The sequence below is a fragment of the Oryctolagus cuniculus genome, chromosome 16 (assembly GCF_051225735.1).
Source record: "Oryctolagus cuniculus isolate XC-2025 breed Fujian yellow rabbit chromosome 16, ASM5122573v1, whole genome shotgun sequence".
NCBI classification, from domain to species: Eukaryota; Metazoa; Chordata; class Mammalia; order Lagomorpha; family Leporidae; genus Oryctolagus; species Oryctolagus cuniculus.
Genome location: NC_142882.1, coordinates 62,777,843 through 62,797,754, shown reverse-complemented (window position 1 = coordinate 62,797,754; position 19,912 = coordinate 62,777,843). Strand labels below are relative to the sequence as shown.

The 19,912-nt window shown below is 39.9% G+C and overlaps 1 protein-coding gene across 6 annotated transcripts in view; it reads left to right on the top strand.

Moving 5' to 3' along the window:
- The window catches only part of HERPUD2 (HERPUD family member 2), an 81,822-nt gene that overhangs the window by 50,139 nt on the left and 11,771 nt on the right, over positions 1-19,912 (top strand). For 4 of the 6 annotated variants that reach the window (XM_008261633.5, XM_008261634.5, XM_017344424.4 and 1 more), the window contains 3 exons: positions 2,899-2,976; positions 6,508-6,621; positions 10,822-10,976. The exons of 1 other annotated variant lie outside the window; for it this stretch is intronic. In XM_008261633.5, coding sequence (XP_008259855.3) covers positions 6,523-6,621; positions 10,822-10,976 — 254 coding nt within the window. In that variant the 5' untranslated portion in view covers positions 2,899-2,976; positions 6,508-6,522. The remainder of the gene's footprint in view (positions 1-2,898; positions 2,977-6,507; positions 6,622-10,821; positions 10,977-19,912) is intronic. One more of the 6 variants, XM_017344425.4, reaches the window with a different exon arrangement.

Below are 19,912 nucleotides of genomic sequence, written 5' to 3'. Positions count from 1 at the left end.
TGACTTGGCTACAAGAATTTTTTTCAAGGAACTTTGAAATACCATGTTGCATATCCCTTGTGACGTGTATCCTAAGAACAGAAAAAAACCACAAGGAGTCCTTTTTTTAAATTGATTAATTTATTTGAAAGAATTACAGGGAGGGAAAGACAGAGATCTTCCTTTTGCTGGTTCACTTGCTAAATAGCTGCAAGAGCCTGGGCTGGGCCAGGCCAAAGCCAGGAGCCAGGAGCTTCATCTGGGTTCTCCATGTGGCTGGCAGGGGCTCTAGTATTTGGGCCAACTCCCCCCTGCTTTCTCAGGTCATTAGCAGGGGGCTGGATTAGAAGTGGACGCAAACTAGTGCCTACAGGGGATGTGGCATTGCAGATGGAAGCTTTACCCACTATGTCACAATGCCAGGCTCCACAAGAAATCTTAAATGTGATTCATTCAGTATTGTTAGTAATGATCTCAGTATTGCAATTTTGAGATTACAGAGTGGGGTAAAACAAATCAGTAATGTTTGCTAATGGCATATGTTTGCTAATGTCATTAGCAAGCAAGATTTTCAAGGTGAGAGGATAAATAATCATAAAAGTAAAAACTTTTCATTTAAATGGGAAATGTCAGTATGAACTCAGGACTTAAGTTTCTCTTTCTATAAAATACTTATTTTCTAGGTCTGTTTAGTGAAGAATTTTAGAAATAATGACAAGAGACAGTAAAATACTATCTCTCAGATGTAACCTTTCGCTACCATTTCACATTAAAAAGAATCAAGCCTTCTGAAGCAATGGTTGATTCCAGGTTTGGGGCAGGAAATGTGGAAGATGAATCTGGGTCATTTTGTGCCTGTAAACAGGAAGATACTTGAGTAGAAAAAGGTTATGTCAAAAAAGACACAGAAGCCAACTTGAAAGGACTCTAACTGGTCAAGTATAGTGCAATTTGAGGCTAAAAACAAGACAAAATGATGGCAGTCGAAAACCAGCATTCCGTAAGCTCATAATAATACTTAAAAAAACATAAACAAAACTCGTTGGTCATTTCTGGAAGTTGCTTTGACATTCACCCTGAAAACCCATAAAGGAAAGAGTTGTGATCTTTACCACCTTTCTTATGCAGCCTGGGTGACCAAATATTGAGATAAAGTTCTTGTAGAGAAACCACTAATAACTACAAAAGGAATCATAGAATTAGAAAACAATTATCTACCTCTAGTAAAATAATGGATCTGGGTAGTTGAATAAGAAATTAGTAAGATTGCCAGGAACTTTGTAAGAGATGGATATGCTGACAACACCTGAGCCCACTGATTGATCTTGGCCTTATTAAATGTGTATTAACCAGTCCCCACTTGCTGTTGCTGATGTGATGCAACAAAAGTGCCACGGTTGTACTCTTGTCAAACAATACAAATGAAAAAGAACTACATGTCTTCAATGTGTTAGATCTAACTATATTATATAGATACTGTGGGAATATGCTACACAGTGCCATGAGGGGAAGATACAGTCAGCCAAAACAGACTGGGAAGTTCTGTAGGCCAAACAGCAGGAGTTTTTTTTTTTTTATTTTTTATTTATTTTTTTATTTTTTGACAGGCAGAGTGGACAGTGAGAGAGAGAGACAGAGAGAAAGGTCTTCCTTTGCCGTTGGTTCACCCTCCAATGGCTGCCGCGGCCAGCGCGCTGCGACCGGCGCACCGCGCTGATCCGATGGCAGGAGCCAGGAGCCAGGTGCTTTTCCTGGTCTCCCATGGGGTGCAGGGCCCAAGCACCTGGGCCATCCTCCACTGCACTCACGGGCCACAGCAGAGAGCTGGCCTGGAAGAGGGGCAACCGGGACAGAATCCGGCGCCCCGACCGGGACTAGAACCCGGTGTGCCGGCGCCGCTAGGCGGAGGATTAGCCTAGTGAGCCGCGGCGCCGGCCCTAGGAGTTTTTCAACAAATAAAAAGCACAGGGAAAAGTAAAATGGTTAAGAGACATAACCCAATCTTGTTTTTTTTTACATAAGACACTATTGTAGTAGCCATGTTGAATATATAGCTTGCTTAAAATTATTATAGTTGTGACTTCAATTTCTCACATTTAAACAATTACTGATTTAGTTAATATTTAACGATTTTGATGTAATTCAAGGACCATTTGCCTGCTTCTTAGTTATTAAATAGGCTTTATGAGTACTATACAAATATGCTTTAATTTTAAATAATGCTAGCATTGTGAATACTTAGTAGACTTATTATAAATACAAAACATGACAGAGATAACCAGGATATATTTTGTATTCTGGGTTGCATATTGAGATGGCACTTAACTTTACATGCACTTGCATTGGTTTTTCTTTATTCTTTTGTCTTTGAAAAATGTGCAGAGGTGTTCATGAGAATGGCAGGAGTAATAAAAATTAGTAGTTACCTTCTGAAATTGTAATTAAATCTAAATGGTTCTTGAATTAAAACTAATAAATTGTTCTGTAAGATGTTAGCAAAGAAGAATGTATGTATACATTATACATGTTAGGTTAAAAATACTGACAAAATAATGCAAAATAACTAGTGATCTTGAAATTTTATTCTATCTTTGATTTAATAGAAGACCAGCTACTTTCTAATTTCTGTAGTTTTACATTGCATTATGGGTGACAAGATAAACTTCCAATTAATTTTTTTCTCCTCAAGTTTTTAATGTAGTAATTGTGTGTATTTTATTATAGATATACTAGTCTGCCATTTGCTGAGCTCTTACATGTCTTAGATGGAATTTAGAAAAACAAAAATTCTTAAATTGTGTTAGTTTTCTGTGTATGCCTAAAGGGAGTTTTACTTTACCCGTGTTTGGGCATGTTATTCCCAACCTTCAATTTGTATAATTAGAAAAGTTGAATTCTTTTCTTTGTCCCATTTCTTAGTTAACGAAGGATCAGAGATTGGTGTATTCGGGCAGACTGCTTCCCGATCATCTGCAGCTGAAAGACATTCTCAGAAAAGTAAGCTTTTCTACCGCTCTTTGATACCAGATGCATTCAGAGTATGAGAGGAGATATGTTCCGAAGTTTTATCCAGCTGGTTTAGTTTTTTAAATACTTAAAACCCAACACATATGGTAGCATAACAGTAAAGGAATGTAGATTCTGATTAGTTTAGGTAACAGTTTTTGTATATCCGTCTGACAGCTAAGTCTGGAGTAGGATTATATATTTGTGGTCAGGTATTTGTAAGAAAACACCATTGGCCTGTTAGTGCAGAAGTAGAGTGTTCTGTGGTGCTGAAGGATTTTCACTGATAACAGTCTTTACTCCAAATTCCTTTATCCAAACTATATAATGTTTTAATATAATTTACTTGGACTGGAAATTTAAATTCAGGACAGGAAGTAGAATGCAGTCCAACTGGTCTACCAGTTAGCAAATTTTGAATGCTGTTGCTCAGAGCTAAAATACATTTCAATGTAGTTTTTCTTTTTTTTTGACAATCAGCTGGCCTGCTAATTATTTTAATGGTGGCTTTTAGCTAATATTCATTTATAGAATTTATACTTTTAGAGCTTTTTGAAATGCTGCTTTTTGTTTGTGAATTGAATAGCTTTTCTGTTTTGCCTTAGATCTTTGACTTAATTCTTAAGATTGTTCTGGGTATTCCTGATTTGACTTGGAAGATCTCTGTCCATTCATGTATGTTTATGACCCCTTGAAGGAAACTTAAAAAAAAATTATCCCAAAATATTTCTTTTGTTTAGATAGTTGACATTTTAGCTTTGCCAGTGTGACTTCTTGTTTTCATTTCATTTACATTATGTTTCAGATAGCTGAAGTGAGTTTATACTTACCCCCTCAAAAATTTGCATCAATTTTTCTATTTTTTCAGTGCTCTTTTAGGTCCTTAGAAAAATTGAACCGAAGGTACAGAGATTTCTTATATATGAGAGGAATACATTCATGGAAAATGAAATTAAAAAATAAGTTTATTTTGGTTTAAAACATTTCTGAAATCCATGGATAGTTTTTTTTCTTTTTTTAATATATTATTTATTTTACTTGAAAGTCAGAGTTACACAGAGAGAGAGGGGGAAGGCAGAGAAAGAGAGCGAGAGCGAGGGAGAGAGAGAGATGTCTTCCATCGATAGTTCACTCCCCAAATGGCCACAGCGGTCGGAGTCGTGCTGATCTGAAGCCAGGAGCCAGGAGCTTCTTCCAGGTCTCCCATGCGGGTGCAGGAGCCCAAGGACTTGGGCCATCTTTCACTGCTTCCCCAGGCCATATTAGAGAGCTGGGTCGGAAGTAGAGCAGCGGGTCTCGAACGGGTACCCATATGGGATGCTGGCACTGCAGACGGTGGCCTTACCTGCTACACCACAGCACCAGCCCTGATAGTTTTTTCATAATAAGCATTTTCATGAGGACATCACATATTTATGGATTTCAAAAGTTTTTTGTACCCAGATTAACTTCTTTTAATTCAATTTTCCATGAACTTTTTGAAGTACCTTCATAGGTTCCTTGCCTCAATACATGCTCCGTTATCAGCATCAGGCACAGCACTTGTTGCAGTCAGAGACCCTGAACTGATACATCATTATCACTCAAATCCTCAGCTAACGTTGAGGTCTCTCTTGGTGTTGTATATGTATGGGTTTGGACAAATATATAATGGCATCTCTTCACCATTATGATATCATACAGAATAGCCCCAAAACCGCTGTGTTCTTATTTTTTTTTCTGTTACCAATTTTTCTGCTAATCTTTGAAATACAGATATATTTGTTATTTTAACCTAGGGTTGCTTGAATCTGCACAAGTACTTTTATAAAGATTTTTGTGGGTAGAAATGGTTTCAGATCAGATGACTAAAATAAAAACTTCTGTAGTGAAATAAGTGCTGTACTCCTTAGGTAGAACATTTGGGTGGTGTATTTACATTTTGAATAACATTTTGAATAGATCTCTGATTTTATTTTTTTGTTGTTGAAGTTGATATACCCCTTTGCTTTTTCCTAGGTTCTTTTTTTTTTTTTTTTAAATTTTTTTTGACAGGTAGAGTGGACAGTGAGAGAGAGACAGAGAGAAAGGTCTTCCTTTGCCATTGGTTCACCCTCCAATGGCCGCCGCGGCCGGCGCGCTGCGGCCGGCGCACCGCGCTGATCCGATGGCAGGAGCCAGGAGCCAGGTGCTTTTCCTGGTCTCCCATGGGGTGCAGGGCCCAAGCACCTGGGCCATCCTCCACTGCACTCGCGGGCCACAGCAGAGAGCTGGCCTGGAAGGGGGGCAACCGGGACAGAATCCGGCGCCCCGACCGGGACTAGAACCCGGTGTGCCGGCGCCGCTAGGCGGAGGATTAGCCTAGTGAGCCGCGGCGCCGGCCTACCCCTTTGCTTTTTTCAGTTAAATGCTGTCATTAGCTGTACTGTTTAGTTATAAAATGTTTTACTGAAATATTCCCCAAAATTGAATTAATACTGTGAGTTGTGATTAAAATGACCTTTGGAAACTAGATTTCTCAGGGGACAGTATAAATCAGGTGTGCCTTCAGTGTATGTTCGGCTAAGTAAGCGTATCTCATGTGACACTGCCTCTGAAAAGCCTTTCTTAGCATTCTAACCTCCATTAACTTTTTTTTTCCTCTAAACTTCTAAAGCTATTGCTTCTGTTGTATACACAAGACTGTTCTATACATTTCTTTAACTGTGCTCTAAAGCAGTAGTCTGATCTCTTAACAATATCGTGAACCTCTAGGAAAGGGTTTCTTCCCTTCCTTTGATTCCTCTCAGAATTCTAGGTTTACAGTAGGCAGGTGATAAATCTTCAGTTTCTAGTAGCATTATGCCCCTTTCTTTACCACCATATATCTTCCTTTTTTATCCTGTCCCCCTTTCTTTTCATTCTGTTTTTCCTTTTTTATCTTTCAGAATTGCTGACTTCGTTCTCTGTTCTTTATTTTCCATTTCCTTTCTCTTTCTTATTTACTAGTTGTTTGTCTAAGTATAAATATGCTTATGATCTCACTAAGCTAAAATGCCAACCCTCATCATTATTTAGAATTTTTCTTTTTGTTACAATTGTAGATTTGTGGAAACATGGAATGTTTACAAAATGTCGTTCAAATATATGCTTTATTATCCAGGTGTAAATGTTAGAGATAAATCAGTTTTTGACTTAAAATTTATAGAAAAAATCCCCTTGTGAATCACCTTATTAAAATTAAGGCAAATGAGTTTGTGATAGAGTTATTTGAATTTCCTTTATAGTTGACAATTCTCCAGTAACGGAAATAGTTTTACTACTCAAAGTTTGTGAGTGAAAGCTTCAGGGTGACCCTTAGAGTTCTGATCATTTTCCAATGGGAAAAACAGTGAATTCAAAAGTGCCTCAAATATTACTGCAAAGTTAACTTCAGATACTAACACTTTGTTACTAATAAAATAGGTAGGCTAAAAAGGAACTTGAGTATTTAAGTTTAACTACTGACTTTGAACTGTGTGTTTTCCAATACTACCCTTTAAATGTAATCTTCTTTAATTTTAGCAAGATGAGTATCATATGGTTCATCTAGTATGTGCTTCTCGGACTCCTCCCAGTTCTCCAAAATCCAGCAACAATAGAGAAAGTCGTGAAGCATTGGCATCCAGCAGCAGTTCTGTGAGTTGTGTTGGGAGGAGTAAACGTTGAAGATTTCTGATTATCCTTTTTTGCCTCCAAAACCTAAATGAAAAACATAACAATTGGAGCTTGTGAGTTTTGAGATTGTGTTTTAAACAACTAGAGTTAGGCATTTAACATTTTGTTTTTAGAGCTCAAAATACAAGGTGTTATCCCTTTCAGGCTGTTTGCTGTGACTTATAGTTTGCTGTATGATAGGTCAGTGATAGATAAAGTATTCAGGAGCTTAGTAGCTAGAACACTGAATTTTAAATGTGTGAATTCTAAATGTGATTCAAGAGGGGACTTCAAAAATTTCATGGAAAAGTGGAATTAAAAGATAAGTTTTGGTGCAAAATTTTTTGAAATTCATGCATATAAAAGGTCTTCAAAAAGCTCATGAACAGTGAGCATTATGAAAACAGTGTGTGTGGCTTTCAAAATTTTGTGCACTAATAAAACTTTATCTTTTAATTTCATTTTCCATGAGGCCTTTAAGTTCATGGAAATATAATATAAACTCTGAGGCCACTGATGTTTCAGAACTATTTGCTATATTAAATATACTGTATTTTCTTCAAAATGGACTAAGTTGTTTAAATTCTAAGTATCCTAAAATTCCTTGAAGTAGATAACTTAGTCAAGGATTTTGTATTTTTTCTCCCTTTTATTATCATTTTAATTATATATACTTATGATGTTCAGTGTGATAATTTAATGGTTGTATACAATTTGTGAGGGTCAAGGATTTTATTTTTATTTTTGAAGATTTATTTTATGCCAACATTGTGGCATAGGGGTGAAGCTGCTGCCTGCAACACTGGCCTCCCTTATGGGTGCTGGTTTGTGTCCCAGCTGCTCCACTTCTGATCCAGTTCCCTGCTAATGGCCTGGAAAGCAGCAAAAGATGACTTAAGCACTTGAGCCCCTGTCACCCACATGGGAGACCCGATTGAAGTTTCTGACTTTGGCCTTGCTTAGCCCTGGTCTTGTGGTGAATCAGGGGAGTGAATCAGCAGATGGAAATTCTCTCTTTCTCTCTTTCCCTCTCTTTGTAACTCTTTATTTTTTCCCTCCCTTCCTTCCTTTTTTAGATTTATTTATTTATTTGAAAGGCAGAGATACAGAGAGAGAAAGAGAAAGAGAGATCTTCCATCTGCTGGTTCACTTCTTGAACAGCCGCAATGCCGGACCGCAGCCAGGAGCCAGGAGCTTCTTTCTGGTCTCCCACGTGGGTACAGGGTCCCATGCACTCGGGCCGTCTTCCACTGCTTTCCCAGTTGCATCAGTAGGGAGCCAGATTGGAAGTGGAGCAGCTGGGACTTGAACTGGTATCCATATGGGATGCTGGCACAACAGGCCAGATTAACCCTCTGTGCCACAGCACCAGCCCCATAACTCTGCTTTTCAAAGAAACAAAATAGATTTTTTTACCTCTCATTAAAAAAAAAATAGATTTATTTACTTGTTTGAAAGAGTTACACAGAGAGAGAGAGACGGAAATATTCCATCTGCTGGTTCACTTCCCAAATGACCTCAATAGCTGAGGTTGGTCCAGGCTGAAGCCAGGAGCTTGGAATTCTACCTGGATCTCCCATGTGGGTGCAGAGGTCCAATTATTTGGGCCATCTTCTGCTGCTTACTCAGACACATTAGCAGGGACCTGGATTGGAGGTGGAGTATCTGAAACTCAAACTGGTACCCATAAGGGATACTGGTGTTGCAGGTGGCAAGCTTAATCTGCTGTACCACAATGCTGGACCCAGCTTTTAATTTTTAAATGATTGGATTTAGGCATGTATTCCAGGTACATGGGGAATAATTACTAAATGTATTCATCTCTCAGATATGGGAATTTATCTTATTTTTCTATTTGCCTAAAATTGTTTTGGCAATTTTTTGTAACAGTTGAACATTTCAACTTAGATATTCTCTACACATTTTAAGGACTATCTCCTCCATCTTTTTATGATAAATGACTTTTGATTTCCCATTAAATCTTTTTGACTTCTTTGGGGGTGGGAGGGTTGAGATATGTGGAAGCTAGTGTTAAAGTTCTTGGACATGCAGGAAACGTTCCTTCTTGAGGAAGCCAGCCTACACATCAGTAAAGGGATGAGTGACAGGGTGATAGCTAGTTGAAAGATTTGCTGATAGACGCTACTTAACTGCTTCTTTAAGAAACTGGATCCTATAGTTACTGTATTTAGTATGGTTCAATGGTAAGTATTTTCTAGTATGTGCCCTGGGAATTTAACATACATTAAACTGAAGTATTCTTTGCCAAATCACTCAAGGGTCTTTATGTATTTCTTACCTTGGCATGATAATGGACAAACTGGCATCGACACAGAGTTTTGTAGGTAGGCTTTGAACACCTTTGTGTTGCTACAGTTTTTGTGGGGAAAGAATTCGCAAACTCACTTGACTGGTCCAGTGGTTCCTCAGCCATGATTTTTCTGTCATTACTATGTATATTTTTTAGAGTGTGTTAGGAAAATCTAAAAAGTGTTAAAAGAAAGTTAAATAGAATTTCCCTTAATTTTTCATGACTCAAAAATTTCAGAGGGATTTGAAAATGTCTTTAAAAATATAATCATGAAAGAATTAGCTAACAAGGTCAGAAACTATTAGTTCTAGAGAAATTGGGCTATGCTGCCAGATGGCTAGGCTTTTCTTCTATTAATTGTGTTAATGAACACACATTATGATGACCTATTTAATGGGACGTCCTGCTGAAACAGAAGCCTTTCAGAGTTTATGGCCCTAAGAATCATACTCTTTAGTAAGATATTTGGTGTCTGTTTTGTGTGAAGTAGCATCTTAAAGGAAGCTCTCATTGGTTTTGCGAAAGACTGGTATGCTTGGGACTTTTCAGATGGCAGAACTTGGGAAGGTAGACATGCCAAAAGGCATCTTGTCAATAGGAAGATGGTACAGGTAAAAATACAATTTTTTTAAACTTTGATCCCAATTATTTTTTTAAAGATTTATTTATTATTTATTTGAAAGACAGAATTACAGAGAGGCAGAGAGAGGCAAAGAGAGAGAGAGAGAGAGAGAGAGAGAGAGAGAGAGAGAGAGAGGTCTTCCATCCACTGGTTCACTCCCCAAATGGCCACAGCGGCTGGAGCTGCAACAATCTGAAGCCAGGAGCCAGGAGCTTTTTCAGGGTCTCCCACGTGGGTGCAGGGACCCAAGGACTTGGGCCATCTTCTACTGCTTTCTCAGACCATAGCCGAGAGCTAGATTGGAAGTAGAGCAGCTGAGACTCAAAGTGGTGCCCATATGGGATGCCAGCACTGCAGGTGGTGCCTTTATCTGTTATGCCACAGCACCAGCCCAGTAAAACACAATTTGAACACACTTGGATGTAATATCATACCCATCCCTAGATTTTGTTAGGTAAATGTAATTTATATAGCATCTAATTGTGTTTTAAATTTACATAAACATTTGACAAATCAGAATGGTCTCCAGGTACCTACATTTAAGGTTATTAAATCTGAGTTACTGATAGCATTTGAGCATGAGAATTTGAAAATTCTGATTAGTATCTTGATCATTTTGTTGGAAAGCAGTATGTGTTGGTGGTATCTATAAACCAATAGGATTTTAGAGTGGAAAGAAATCTTGAAAATCCAGATCAATCTCATTTTCTGTTAGGAAGCAGAGAGTCTGAGAGGTTAAGTGAACCTTTGAAGTTATACTCCATGTTAATGTCAGAGATAAAACCAGGTTCCAGATCTGTTGATTCCTGGCCTGTTCCCCATTATTTTAAACCAGTGTGTTACCAGTAGCGTGTTGTACAGTACCTGCCACAAAGTAATGTCTAAATGATTTAGTAATCAGTGCCATTTATTGAGCACTTTACCTGTTAAAGACTGTTAAAGGAGCTTTGCATACATTAATTTAATCCTCATAATTTATTTTGCTACTGTTGTATATTATTACTCTACTATTCAGCCTTTCCTACTCAAGAAATGGAATATTATTGTTTAAATAGTTTTGACTTTCTGAATTCTTTAGCTATGAAACCTAAAATATCTGTTATTCTGGACACAAATTCAAATTCATAAATTTCTAAAGTTGAGTTATTCTGTAGAGAAATTTCATAAATAAATTTCTGGTAGTATGTCTATAATCTTGTAATTGTGATATGTTAGATCTCTGAGAAAATAATGACATTTTTGTCGGTAGAGTTCAGATCATTCAGGATCGACAACTCCGTCATCCAGTCAAGAAACCTTGTCTTTAGCTGCTGGTTCTTCCTCAGAAGGGTTGAGGCAGCGAACCCTTCCACAAGCACAAACCGACCCAGCCCAGAGTCATCAGTTTCCATATGTAATACAAGGGTAAGTGAGCCTGTGGTCGCTGGGGATCACAATCGGGGCCCCCTCAAAATCAGTTACTTTTGATTTTCCCTGTGGCCCCTTTGCAGTAATTAAAGTGCGTTTGAATTTTATTTATATACTTGATTTTATATTTTGAGAACTAGAGCGTTAAGTTGAGCAATGCTGTTGAAATTTGGTCACACATAAAATATTTCAGGGCAGTAGTTTCAGTTCTTAACATTCCTACTCATGAGCTGGGGATGTTGCTAAGATACAGGTTCTGATTCAGTTACTGAAAGGGTCTGGGATTCTGCATTTCTAACAAGCTTCTAGGTAATGTTGATGCTTCTTAGGCTTAGACTATGCTTTAAGCAGTGAGGACCTGGGCAACTAATTGTTATTAAAACCCAGTTTCACTATAGGTCTTCTGTTAGTGTTCCAGGTAGTGGGTGCGTGAATGATGATATACTTGGTGAAAGGGTGGGCTGAGCAATCTTTTTTAAAAAAATTCCACAGTTGGTTCTGATCAGTCAGACAAGGTAACAGCTGAGGTGGACTTTGACCATGATGTGTTTCAAGTATGTGCTAACCATTGTGTGTTACACCAGAATCTTTGTTGTTTGAGAGTGCTATAGAGGAGTTTTCTCAAGAAGCTTATTGTGGCTTCCTTGTGTTTAGCAATAACGGCAGGCCTCATGGGCTAGGCTGCTGTGCAGGACATGCATGCAGCCAGCTGCACAGGAAAGACGCGTGTGCAGACAGCTCAGAGAGTAAGGTCCTGGAGACTTTGGTTTAGACTTGTTTGTGTCTGAAAGCAAGGTACCTATCGGGTTACTATGTTATTTTTCCAGTAATGGAAACTTGTGAGTCCAGGTAGTAATAGTCATTCTGTGTTATGTATCATGCCTTGGTTCTGCAAGTGTATGGCCTTGGTCTGGATCAGTGGTGGGGGGACTGAAAATGGGGAAATGGCTGGGACCCTAGGGTGGTGCTGTAGGTGATGTAACTAGGAAGTAGCCATTGATTGCTATGCTAGATAGGGATATCATAATCATTTAGGTGCTTTTTACTTACGACTTATAATTAGTTCAGTTCCTAATATGTGAATACAAAAATAAAGCTGGCTATATAGCAAAATAGAAGAAAAATCATTTATCTCTTTTCTTGAATGTAAAGCCTTTTCTCTCAAAATAAGTATTTAGATGAGGCTGATTGTAGACTTTTATAAAGTACCTATGACATTATTTTTGTTTTAAGAAAATGATTCCTATAAACCAAAACATAGTTATTTGTAAAAAAAACAATGCTCTCAGGGTTTACGTATGGAGTGGTAACCTTAAAGAACTTTGTGTTTATGGTAGTGATGTATTTCCTTCTTTCCTTTCTTCTTCTTGTCCCCCCCCCCTTTTTTTTGCAGAGTAAGGCAGTTCAGTTTATCTCAAATTTGTGTATTTTATTTATTTAATTTTGTGGTAGTGGTAGAGGGTGGGAGGGAGTATCATACGTAAGTCTGGAGGAATATATAATAATAATGTGTTTGTTAACGGTGATTATAACTGTATGATAAAAATTTTAAGTTTTTCCTCATAGAAGACATATTTTATGATAAAATAATGTCTAATAGTGTTACAAGATGGTGGGGCCATGAAGAGGTGACTAGGTTATTAAGAGGACTTAATGCATTTCACACTGGAGTGGGTTAATTCTTGAGAGAGCAGTTGCTACAGAGTGGCTCCAGTCTCCTTTGTCCCTCTTTTCTGTGTCTGCCTGCTCTGCCTGCCCTGTCCTCTGCCTTTTGCCCATGTTATGACACAGCATGAGACCCTTGCCAAATGTGGCCATCTGATCGTGGACTTACAGCCTGCAGAACTGTGAACTAAATAAACTTCTTTGCTTTATAAATTACCCAGTCTTAGATATTCTGTTACAGAAAGTATTACTAAGCAAGCTAGGATCACTGCTGGATGCACTCAAAGACCAACCTGATGTTTTGAGAAGAGAAAAGCTTTATTTGTTTGGCTTTATTTGTTTATTTATTTGTTTGGCTGTCTAGCGTAGGAGGTAGGTGGTAGGGCTTAAATCTGCTTCCCCAGTTGGGGGTCTAGGGAAAATTTTTATGGATTAGTTAGGAAAAGCTGGTATGTGGAAATGGGAATTCCTACTAGAGGGACTTGGAATAAGGCCATTTATAATAAACGTATAGTAAGATGGGCTCCATCTACAGGTTCCCTTGTGCAGTGGACCACTGAAAGGACCCCAGTGTTTTCGAGGTTCTGCTTGTATGCCAGTCTGTCTGATTCTGAAGGTTACCCTTTTCCTTCTGCATGCACTGGTTATATGACTTGTAGTTTGTTCCCTCTGTGCCTGCACAGTTAAATCCTAGGCAGCTCAGTTAAGAAAACAGGAACTTAAAAAATATTATGAGACTTGTTGTTAAAGCATAAGGTGGAAAAGTTTCAGGAAAGGAATAGGGAAATATAACAAGAGGAAACCCTGTGAAGGGGTTTGTCCCTTGTGACAAATGGACTAAGAAGTTGGTCCTGAGGAATGGGCTGTGTTATAATAGTACCTGGAAATGCAAAAGTGGCTTTTGACCTGGATAATGAGTAAAAGCTGGAAGAATTTTGAAGTAAATGCTGAGAAGATCCCAGAATGCCATAAATGGAACCGTAAGGGGTGATTCTGTGAGAATTTAGAAGACAAGAAGATTAGGAAAGTCTGGACTCCCTAGAGATTACTTAAGGGTCACATTGGAATGTTGATAGAAATAGGGAAAGTGAAGGCCATTCTGATGAGATTCCAGGTTGATAGTGAGGAAAAGGACTTTGGGAACTGGAGCAAAGATCCTTCTTGTTATAAAGCAGCAAAGAATGTGGAGGTCCTGCCTCCATGCCCCAGGGCTGTAAAGAAGGCCCAGGTTGAGAGTGGCCAGCCAGGCTATCTGCCAGAAGAAACACCAGAGCACTGAAGCTTTCAGATTGCTGCATGGGTGCAAAGGGGTGACCTAAAGGCAGAACTTTAAATTGAAAGGGAAGTAGAGCATAAAAATTTGGAAATTTTCACATGAATTGGCATGGAAAGAGTGAAAAAGTGTGCAGGAATGCTGCCAAGCCACTGTTTGCCAAAGAGATTAGCATGGATAGAAGAGAGCCTGGTGCTATTCATCAGAACAAAGACAAATACAGAGGCATTGAAGGCATTTCGGAGATCTTTCAGACTGTTCTCACATCGCAGACTTAGCGTATCAGGGTCTCCAGGGCAGGAAAGACTTGCTCCTGTACCCTGGCACAGCACTCCTCAGCCACTCCAGTTGTGGCTAAAGCAGTCCAGATGTGGCTTGGGTCACCACTGTAAAGGCACAAGCACTAAGCCTTGGTGGTGTCCATATGGTGCTCATTCTGCAGGCCTACCACAGGGACAGAGCCATTGCAGAGATTTCCCACCAGGGCAATGCCTGGCGGAGCTGTGGGAGTGGGGCTGCTACCCTTGAGATCCCAGAATGTAGAACTAATAACAGCCTGTCAGTATCAGTGTGCAGCTGCAACTAAGGGGCTGAAACCTTGACTTGACTGAGGCCAGCTGAGCCATAGGTATGAGTTTATCCCATGTCGTGCGGGCCCCAGCCCCTGCAGTGTTTTCGGAAAGTGGCACATGGAGTAAAAGACTTCCAGGTGTCTTGAGATTTAATGTCTTCCCTGTTGGGTTCTGGACTTGCTTATGCCTTTCTTATTGCCTGTCTCTCCCTTTTGGGATGGGAATGTCTATCTTGTTCGTGTCCCACCATTACATTTTGGAAGAAGATAACTTATTTTGATTTCACAGATGAGATTTTTGGATTTTTGAATTGATTGCAGGAACGAGTTAAGCTTTTTGGAACTATTGGTATAGAATGATTATATTTTGCATTGTAAGAAGCTTGGATTTTATGGGGCCGGGGCCACAGTGACACAGTGCTCCGGAGAAATTTGGTCCCAAGTATAACAGGGTTGAGAGATAGTGGGACCTTTAAGAGATGACTAGGTTGTTAAGAGGAATTAATGTCTTTCTCTTGGGGGTAGGTTAATTCTGAAGAGTGATGCGTTATAAAGTTGATCTGGCCTCCTTTGTCCTTCTTTTCCTCATGTACTTGCTTCCGTTGGTGTATTTCTACCATGGTTTGAGACAGCCTGATACTCTCTGAAGCAGCCCAGTTAATCTTGGACTTCCAACCTGCAGAATCATGAGCTAAATAAACTTCTTTTCTTTGTAAATTGCTATGTTTTCTTACTGTAGTAGAACCTGGACCAAAACACAAAGTTAGAAGATTGTAGGTCTTCAGAATAGGACCATATATATCTTGATAAAAGATTAATAATTCCTGGGCAATCACTGGGTACAGTGGTTAACCTGCCACTTTGGATGCCCACATCCATATTGAAGTACTTGGTTTGAGTCCTGGTTCTGCCCATGTTTCCAGCTTCTTCTAATGCATGTGCCGGGTGGCAGCTGGTGATAGTTCAAGTAGTTCACCATCCATGTGGGAGACCTGGATTGTGTTCCCGGCCCAACCCCGTCCACTGAGGGATTTGAGGAGTCAGTCAGCAAATGGGAGATCTGTCTCTGTTTCTGTCTCTGTGTCTTTCAAGTAATGAAGTAAATAAAAAATTTTAGAAGGTTAATTGTTTCTTTGAACTAGACTGTTGAGGAAATCAATAGACATGAACAACAAGGTATTCAACACTAAGCAGTATATATATTTTTTTCTTCTAAGCAGTATATTAAACAGATTGGAATAGTCTGAAATTGTGTTTACTTTGCCACAAGTGAGTATTAAAATGTTGAGTAAAAACACCTTTCAAAGAGATATGTGAGTGTCACTTAGGAAATCGATTGTTAGATGAGTAATAATTGATGTTAATTCAGGAAGACAGTGTAGCCTAGTGCCTGCAGATTCTGGAGCCAGCTTGCCTGCCTTGGAATCTGGCTCTGTTTGCTTGTGAGCTTGGGGAAGTCTGATCCCTAACGTGCTTCAGTTTGCTCATTATCTAGGGGACAATAGTATTTGTCTTACAGGATTTCCATGTGAATTAAAGAGCTAATGTGTATAAAGTGGTTAAAACAGTAACTGGCACGTAGTAATATGTTAGCAATTACTTATAGATTCATTCATATTTAGTCATTCAGCCAGCTAATTTGTGGGCATCTGTGTGTCCGGTACATGGAAGCCTTCAAATGAATGTCTGTCAGTGGTGTGCGCTGGAATGCAAGTCTGTATGTTTAGAGAGAGCATTCTGTGATTTACAAAGCAGTTGATGGGAAAGTTTAATAAATAGGTTATTTAAATGGTGAATGTGGGCCGGCGCCGCAGCTCACTAGGCTAATCCTCCACCTAGCGGCGCCGGCACACCGGGTTCTAGTCCCGGTCGGGGCGCCGGATTCTGTCCCGGTTGCCCCTCTTCCAGACCAGTTCTCTTTGTGGCCTGGGAAGGCAGTGGGGGATGGCCCAAGTGCTTGGGCCCTGCACCCCATGGGAGACCAGGAGAAGCACCTGGCTCCTGCCATCGGATCAGCGCGGTGCGCCGGCCGCAGAGCGCCAGCCGCGGCGGCCATTGGAGGGTGAACCAACGGCAAAAGGAAGACCTTTCTCTCTCTCTCTCTCTCACTGTCCACTCTGCCTGTCAAAATAAATAAATAAATAAAAATAAAATAAACGGTGAATGTAATTTTACTTAGTCTCATACTTGTTATTCTTTTGTGAATGAAGACTTCATTATTTATCTTTAAGGAAATTTTATTTAACATAGTTTTAAGCTTTAACTGCTCAAAAACAGTAATTTAGTGACCTTGAAGAATTCACCATCAAGATAAAAGCTCTGCTGACTTTTTCAAATTTTAGGTGAGTTTATTTTTAACTGGTCTGCATATGCTTTCCCGCATGCAGGTTTGTGTGCTCAGTCTAATGAGCTTGTCACAATGCTAGGTTCTAATCTCTGCTCCCTGAAGATTTTTTTTTTTTAAGATTTATTTATTTACTTGAAAGTCAGAGTTACACAGAGAGAGAAGGAGTGGTAGAGAGGGAGAGGCAGAGAGAGAGGTCTTCCATCCGCTGGTTCACTCCCCAGTTGGCCACAACTGGCCGGAGCTGCTCCAGTCTGAAGCCAGGAGCCAGGAGTTTCTTCCAGGTCTCCCACGTGGGTGCAGGGGCCCAAGGACTTGGGCCATCTTCTGCTGCTTTCTTAGGCCATAGCAGAGAGCTGGATCGGAAGAGGAGCAGCCGGGACTCGAACCAGCACCCATATGGGATGGCGGCACTGCAGGCAGTGGCTTTACCTGCTGCGCCATAGTGCTGGCCCCCTCCCTGAGGTTTTTGAACCACTAGTTTTGGGGTGGTGCTCAGGTATCTGCCAACCTAACAATACCTGAGGAACTTTGAGAAATCCTAATGTAAGTGATCATTTGCCTACCTAGCTCTTGAGGAAATATGGGAGGAACAGAGCAGACATGTGCATCATCATATTGGTTGTCCATTTACATAGCCACATTTATAAATCCTGATTGACTATTTTTGGACTCAATCTGTTTTGCTGTCACATTTATTTACTTTAAATCCAAAAATTGCTTACTGGCTTTATAGAATACTTAGTTCTATATATTTAGTTTTTATCTCTTAAATAGCAACAGTCTTAATTTATAATAAAATTCAAAACCTACTCAGTGTACCCTTCTGTATTGTCTGATTTTTATTTTTAGTTAAAAAGTTTTTAAAAGATAGGCTTATTTGAAGATTAGAGTTAGAGAGAGAGGGAGAGATGGGAAGAAAGAGGTCTTCCATCTGCTAGGTCACTTCCCAAATGGCTGCAGTGACTAGGGCTGGGCCAGGCTAAAGCCAGGAGCCAGGAGCTTCATCTGGGTCTCCCATGTCAGTGCACAGGCTCAAGCGCTTGAGTTATCTTCCACTGCTTTCCTAGGCACATTAGCAGGGAGCTGGATCAGAAATGGAGCAGCTGGGACCCAGATTGTGCCGCTGTGGATTGTTGGAGTCACAGGCAGCTGCCTAACCCCCTGCACCACAGCTCTGGCCCCTGTCTGATTTTTATTTAAAAAGTTTTTTTTTTTTTTCCTAAAGATTTATTTATTTATTTGAAAGAGTTACAGAGAGAAAGGAAGAGACAGAAAGAGATCTTCCATCCACTGGTTCACTCCCTAAATGGCCGCAATGGCCAGGACTGGGCCAGGCCGAAGCCAAGAGCCAGAACCTTCTTTTGGGTCTCCCATGTGGCTGCATGGGCCCAAACACTTGAGCCATGTTCTGTTGCTTCCCCAGGCACATTCACATAAGCTGGATCATAAGTGGAGCAGCTGGGAATCAAACCAGCCCATACTGGATGTCAGTGTCCCGGGCAGCAGCTTTACCCTCCATGCCACAACGCCAGCTCTTCCCTACCCCCATCTGATTTTTAAATTAAAAATTGCTTGCTGTATAGTAATTGGAAAACTCAATGGCTTATAACAACACAATTATTTTTTTCTTGCTCACAGGTCTGTTAGTCACCTGGGACAGCCTGCTTCAGGTTGTAGCTTGAGTTCAGGTCTGTTGCGTGTTTCTCCTTCTTTGTGGATCAGTAATTCCCTAGGACATGTTCTTCTCGAGGCAAATGACAGGAATGCAAGAGGGCACGCTAACCACTCAGCACATTTAAAGCTCTTGGACATGACACACTAATATTGCAGTGACCACAGCAAGGCATATGACTACTTTGAACAGCATTGAAGTGAGGAAATATTGCAGAGTTACAACTAGTGCTGTGCTGGTAAATGCTTAACAACTAGATGGAAAAAACAGAAGCACAGAACCAAAACAAAACACTGTAGATTTATAGCATTTGCAGGTTTCTGTGGTATAAATAATCCCACTATGCACAATTACAAGATATCAGAAGTTGGCTCACAGAATTTCCAAATATCAGCCATCAGCTCTAATGTTGGCTTTCCCATGGTGTAGCAGGAGGTGCATGTGTAATCCTGTTACAAAAGTGTAACTAGGCAATTTTCTACCATAGAATTTTGGGTTAATTTTTTTCACACTAAATATAATCAACTAATATAATATAAATATGCTTACGTATCAGTGATCTATTTTTAGGAAGGAAATTGTAGGGAGGGGAGTTTCTGAGTCATAGTGTTCCTGATTTTTTGAGGCTCCTACACTTCATTGTAAAATTGCAGTAAAGTTGTTCCACTTTACTCTCAGCAGCAGTTGTTAGATAGCCCTATTCCTCATTCTGTTATACATGTCCACTTACCTGTGTGATAAATTGGAATGTCCTTGATTTAAATTGAGACATGATAAACATGTTTTGTTTTGTGAACTGTTTGTTTGTGGATACCTTTAAAAATTCACTGTGAAGGTTCCTTATCTGAAGGGATATTTATACTTAATTGAGCATTAGCCCAAAGTAAGTGTTATATTGAGTACTTACACATGTCTACATTACATTTTTTTAAAGAATTATTTATTTATTTGAAAATCAGAGTTACACAGAGAGAGGAGAGGCGCAGAAAGAGGGAGAGAGAGAGAGAGGTCTTCCATCTAATGATTCACTCCCCAGTTGGCTGCAACGGCTGGAGCTACACCAATCCGAAATCAGGAGTCTGGAACTTCTTCCTGGTCTCCCACACTGGTGCAGGGGCCCAAGGACTTGGTCCATCTTCTACTGCTTTCCCAGGCCATAGTAGAGAGCTGGATAGGAAGTGGAGCAGCCGGGTCTTGAACTGGTGCCCATGCGGGATGCCTGCTAGGGCGTTAACCTGCTGCGCTATAGCTTCGGCACCCTTCATTACATTTTACATCAGTTCTTTGCTCTAGGTCCTATGTTCTCCTATTTAATGGTTGAAAGGAATGAGGCTTAAAGGTTTTGTCCCTACCTGAGTTGGCAGAAGTAGTCAGTAACAGATCCAGACATCAAATTCCTATCTGA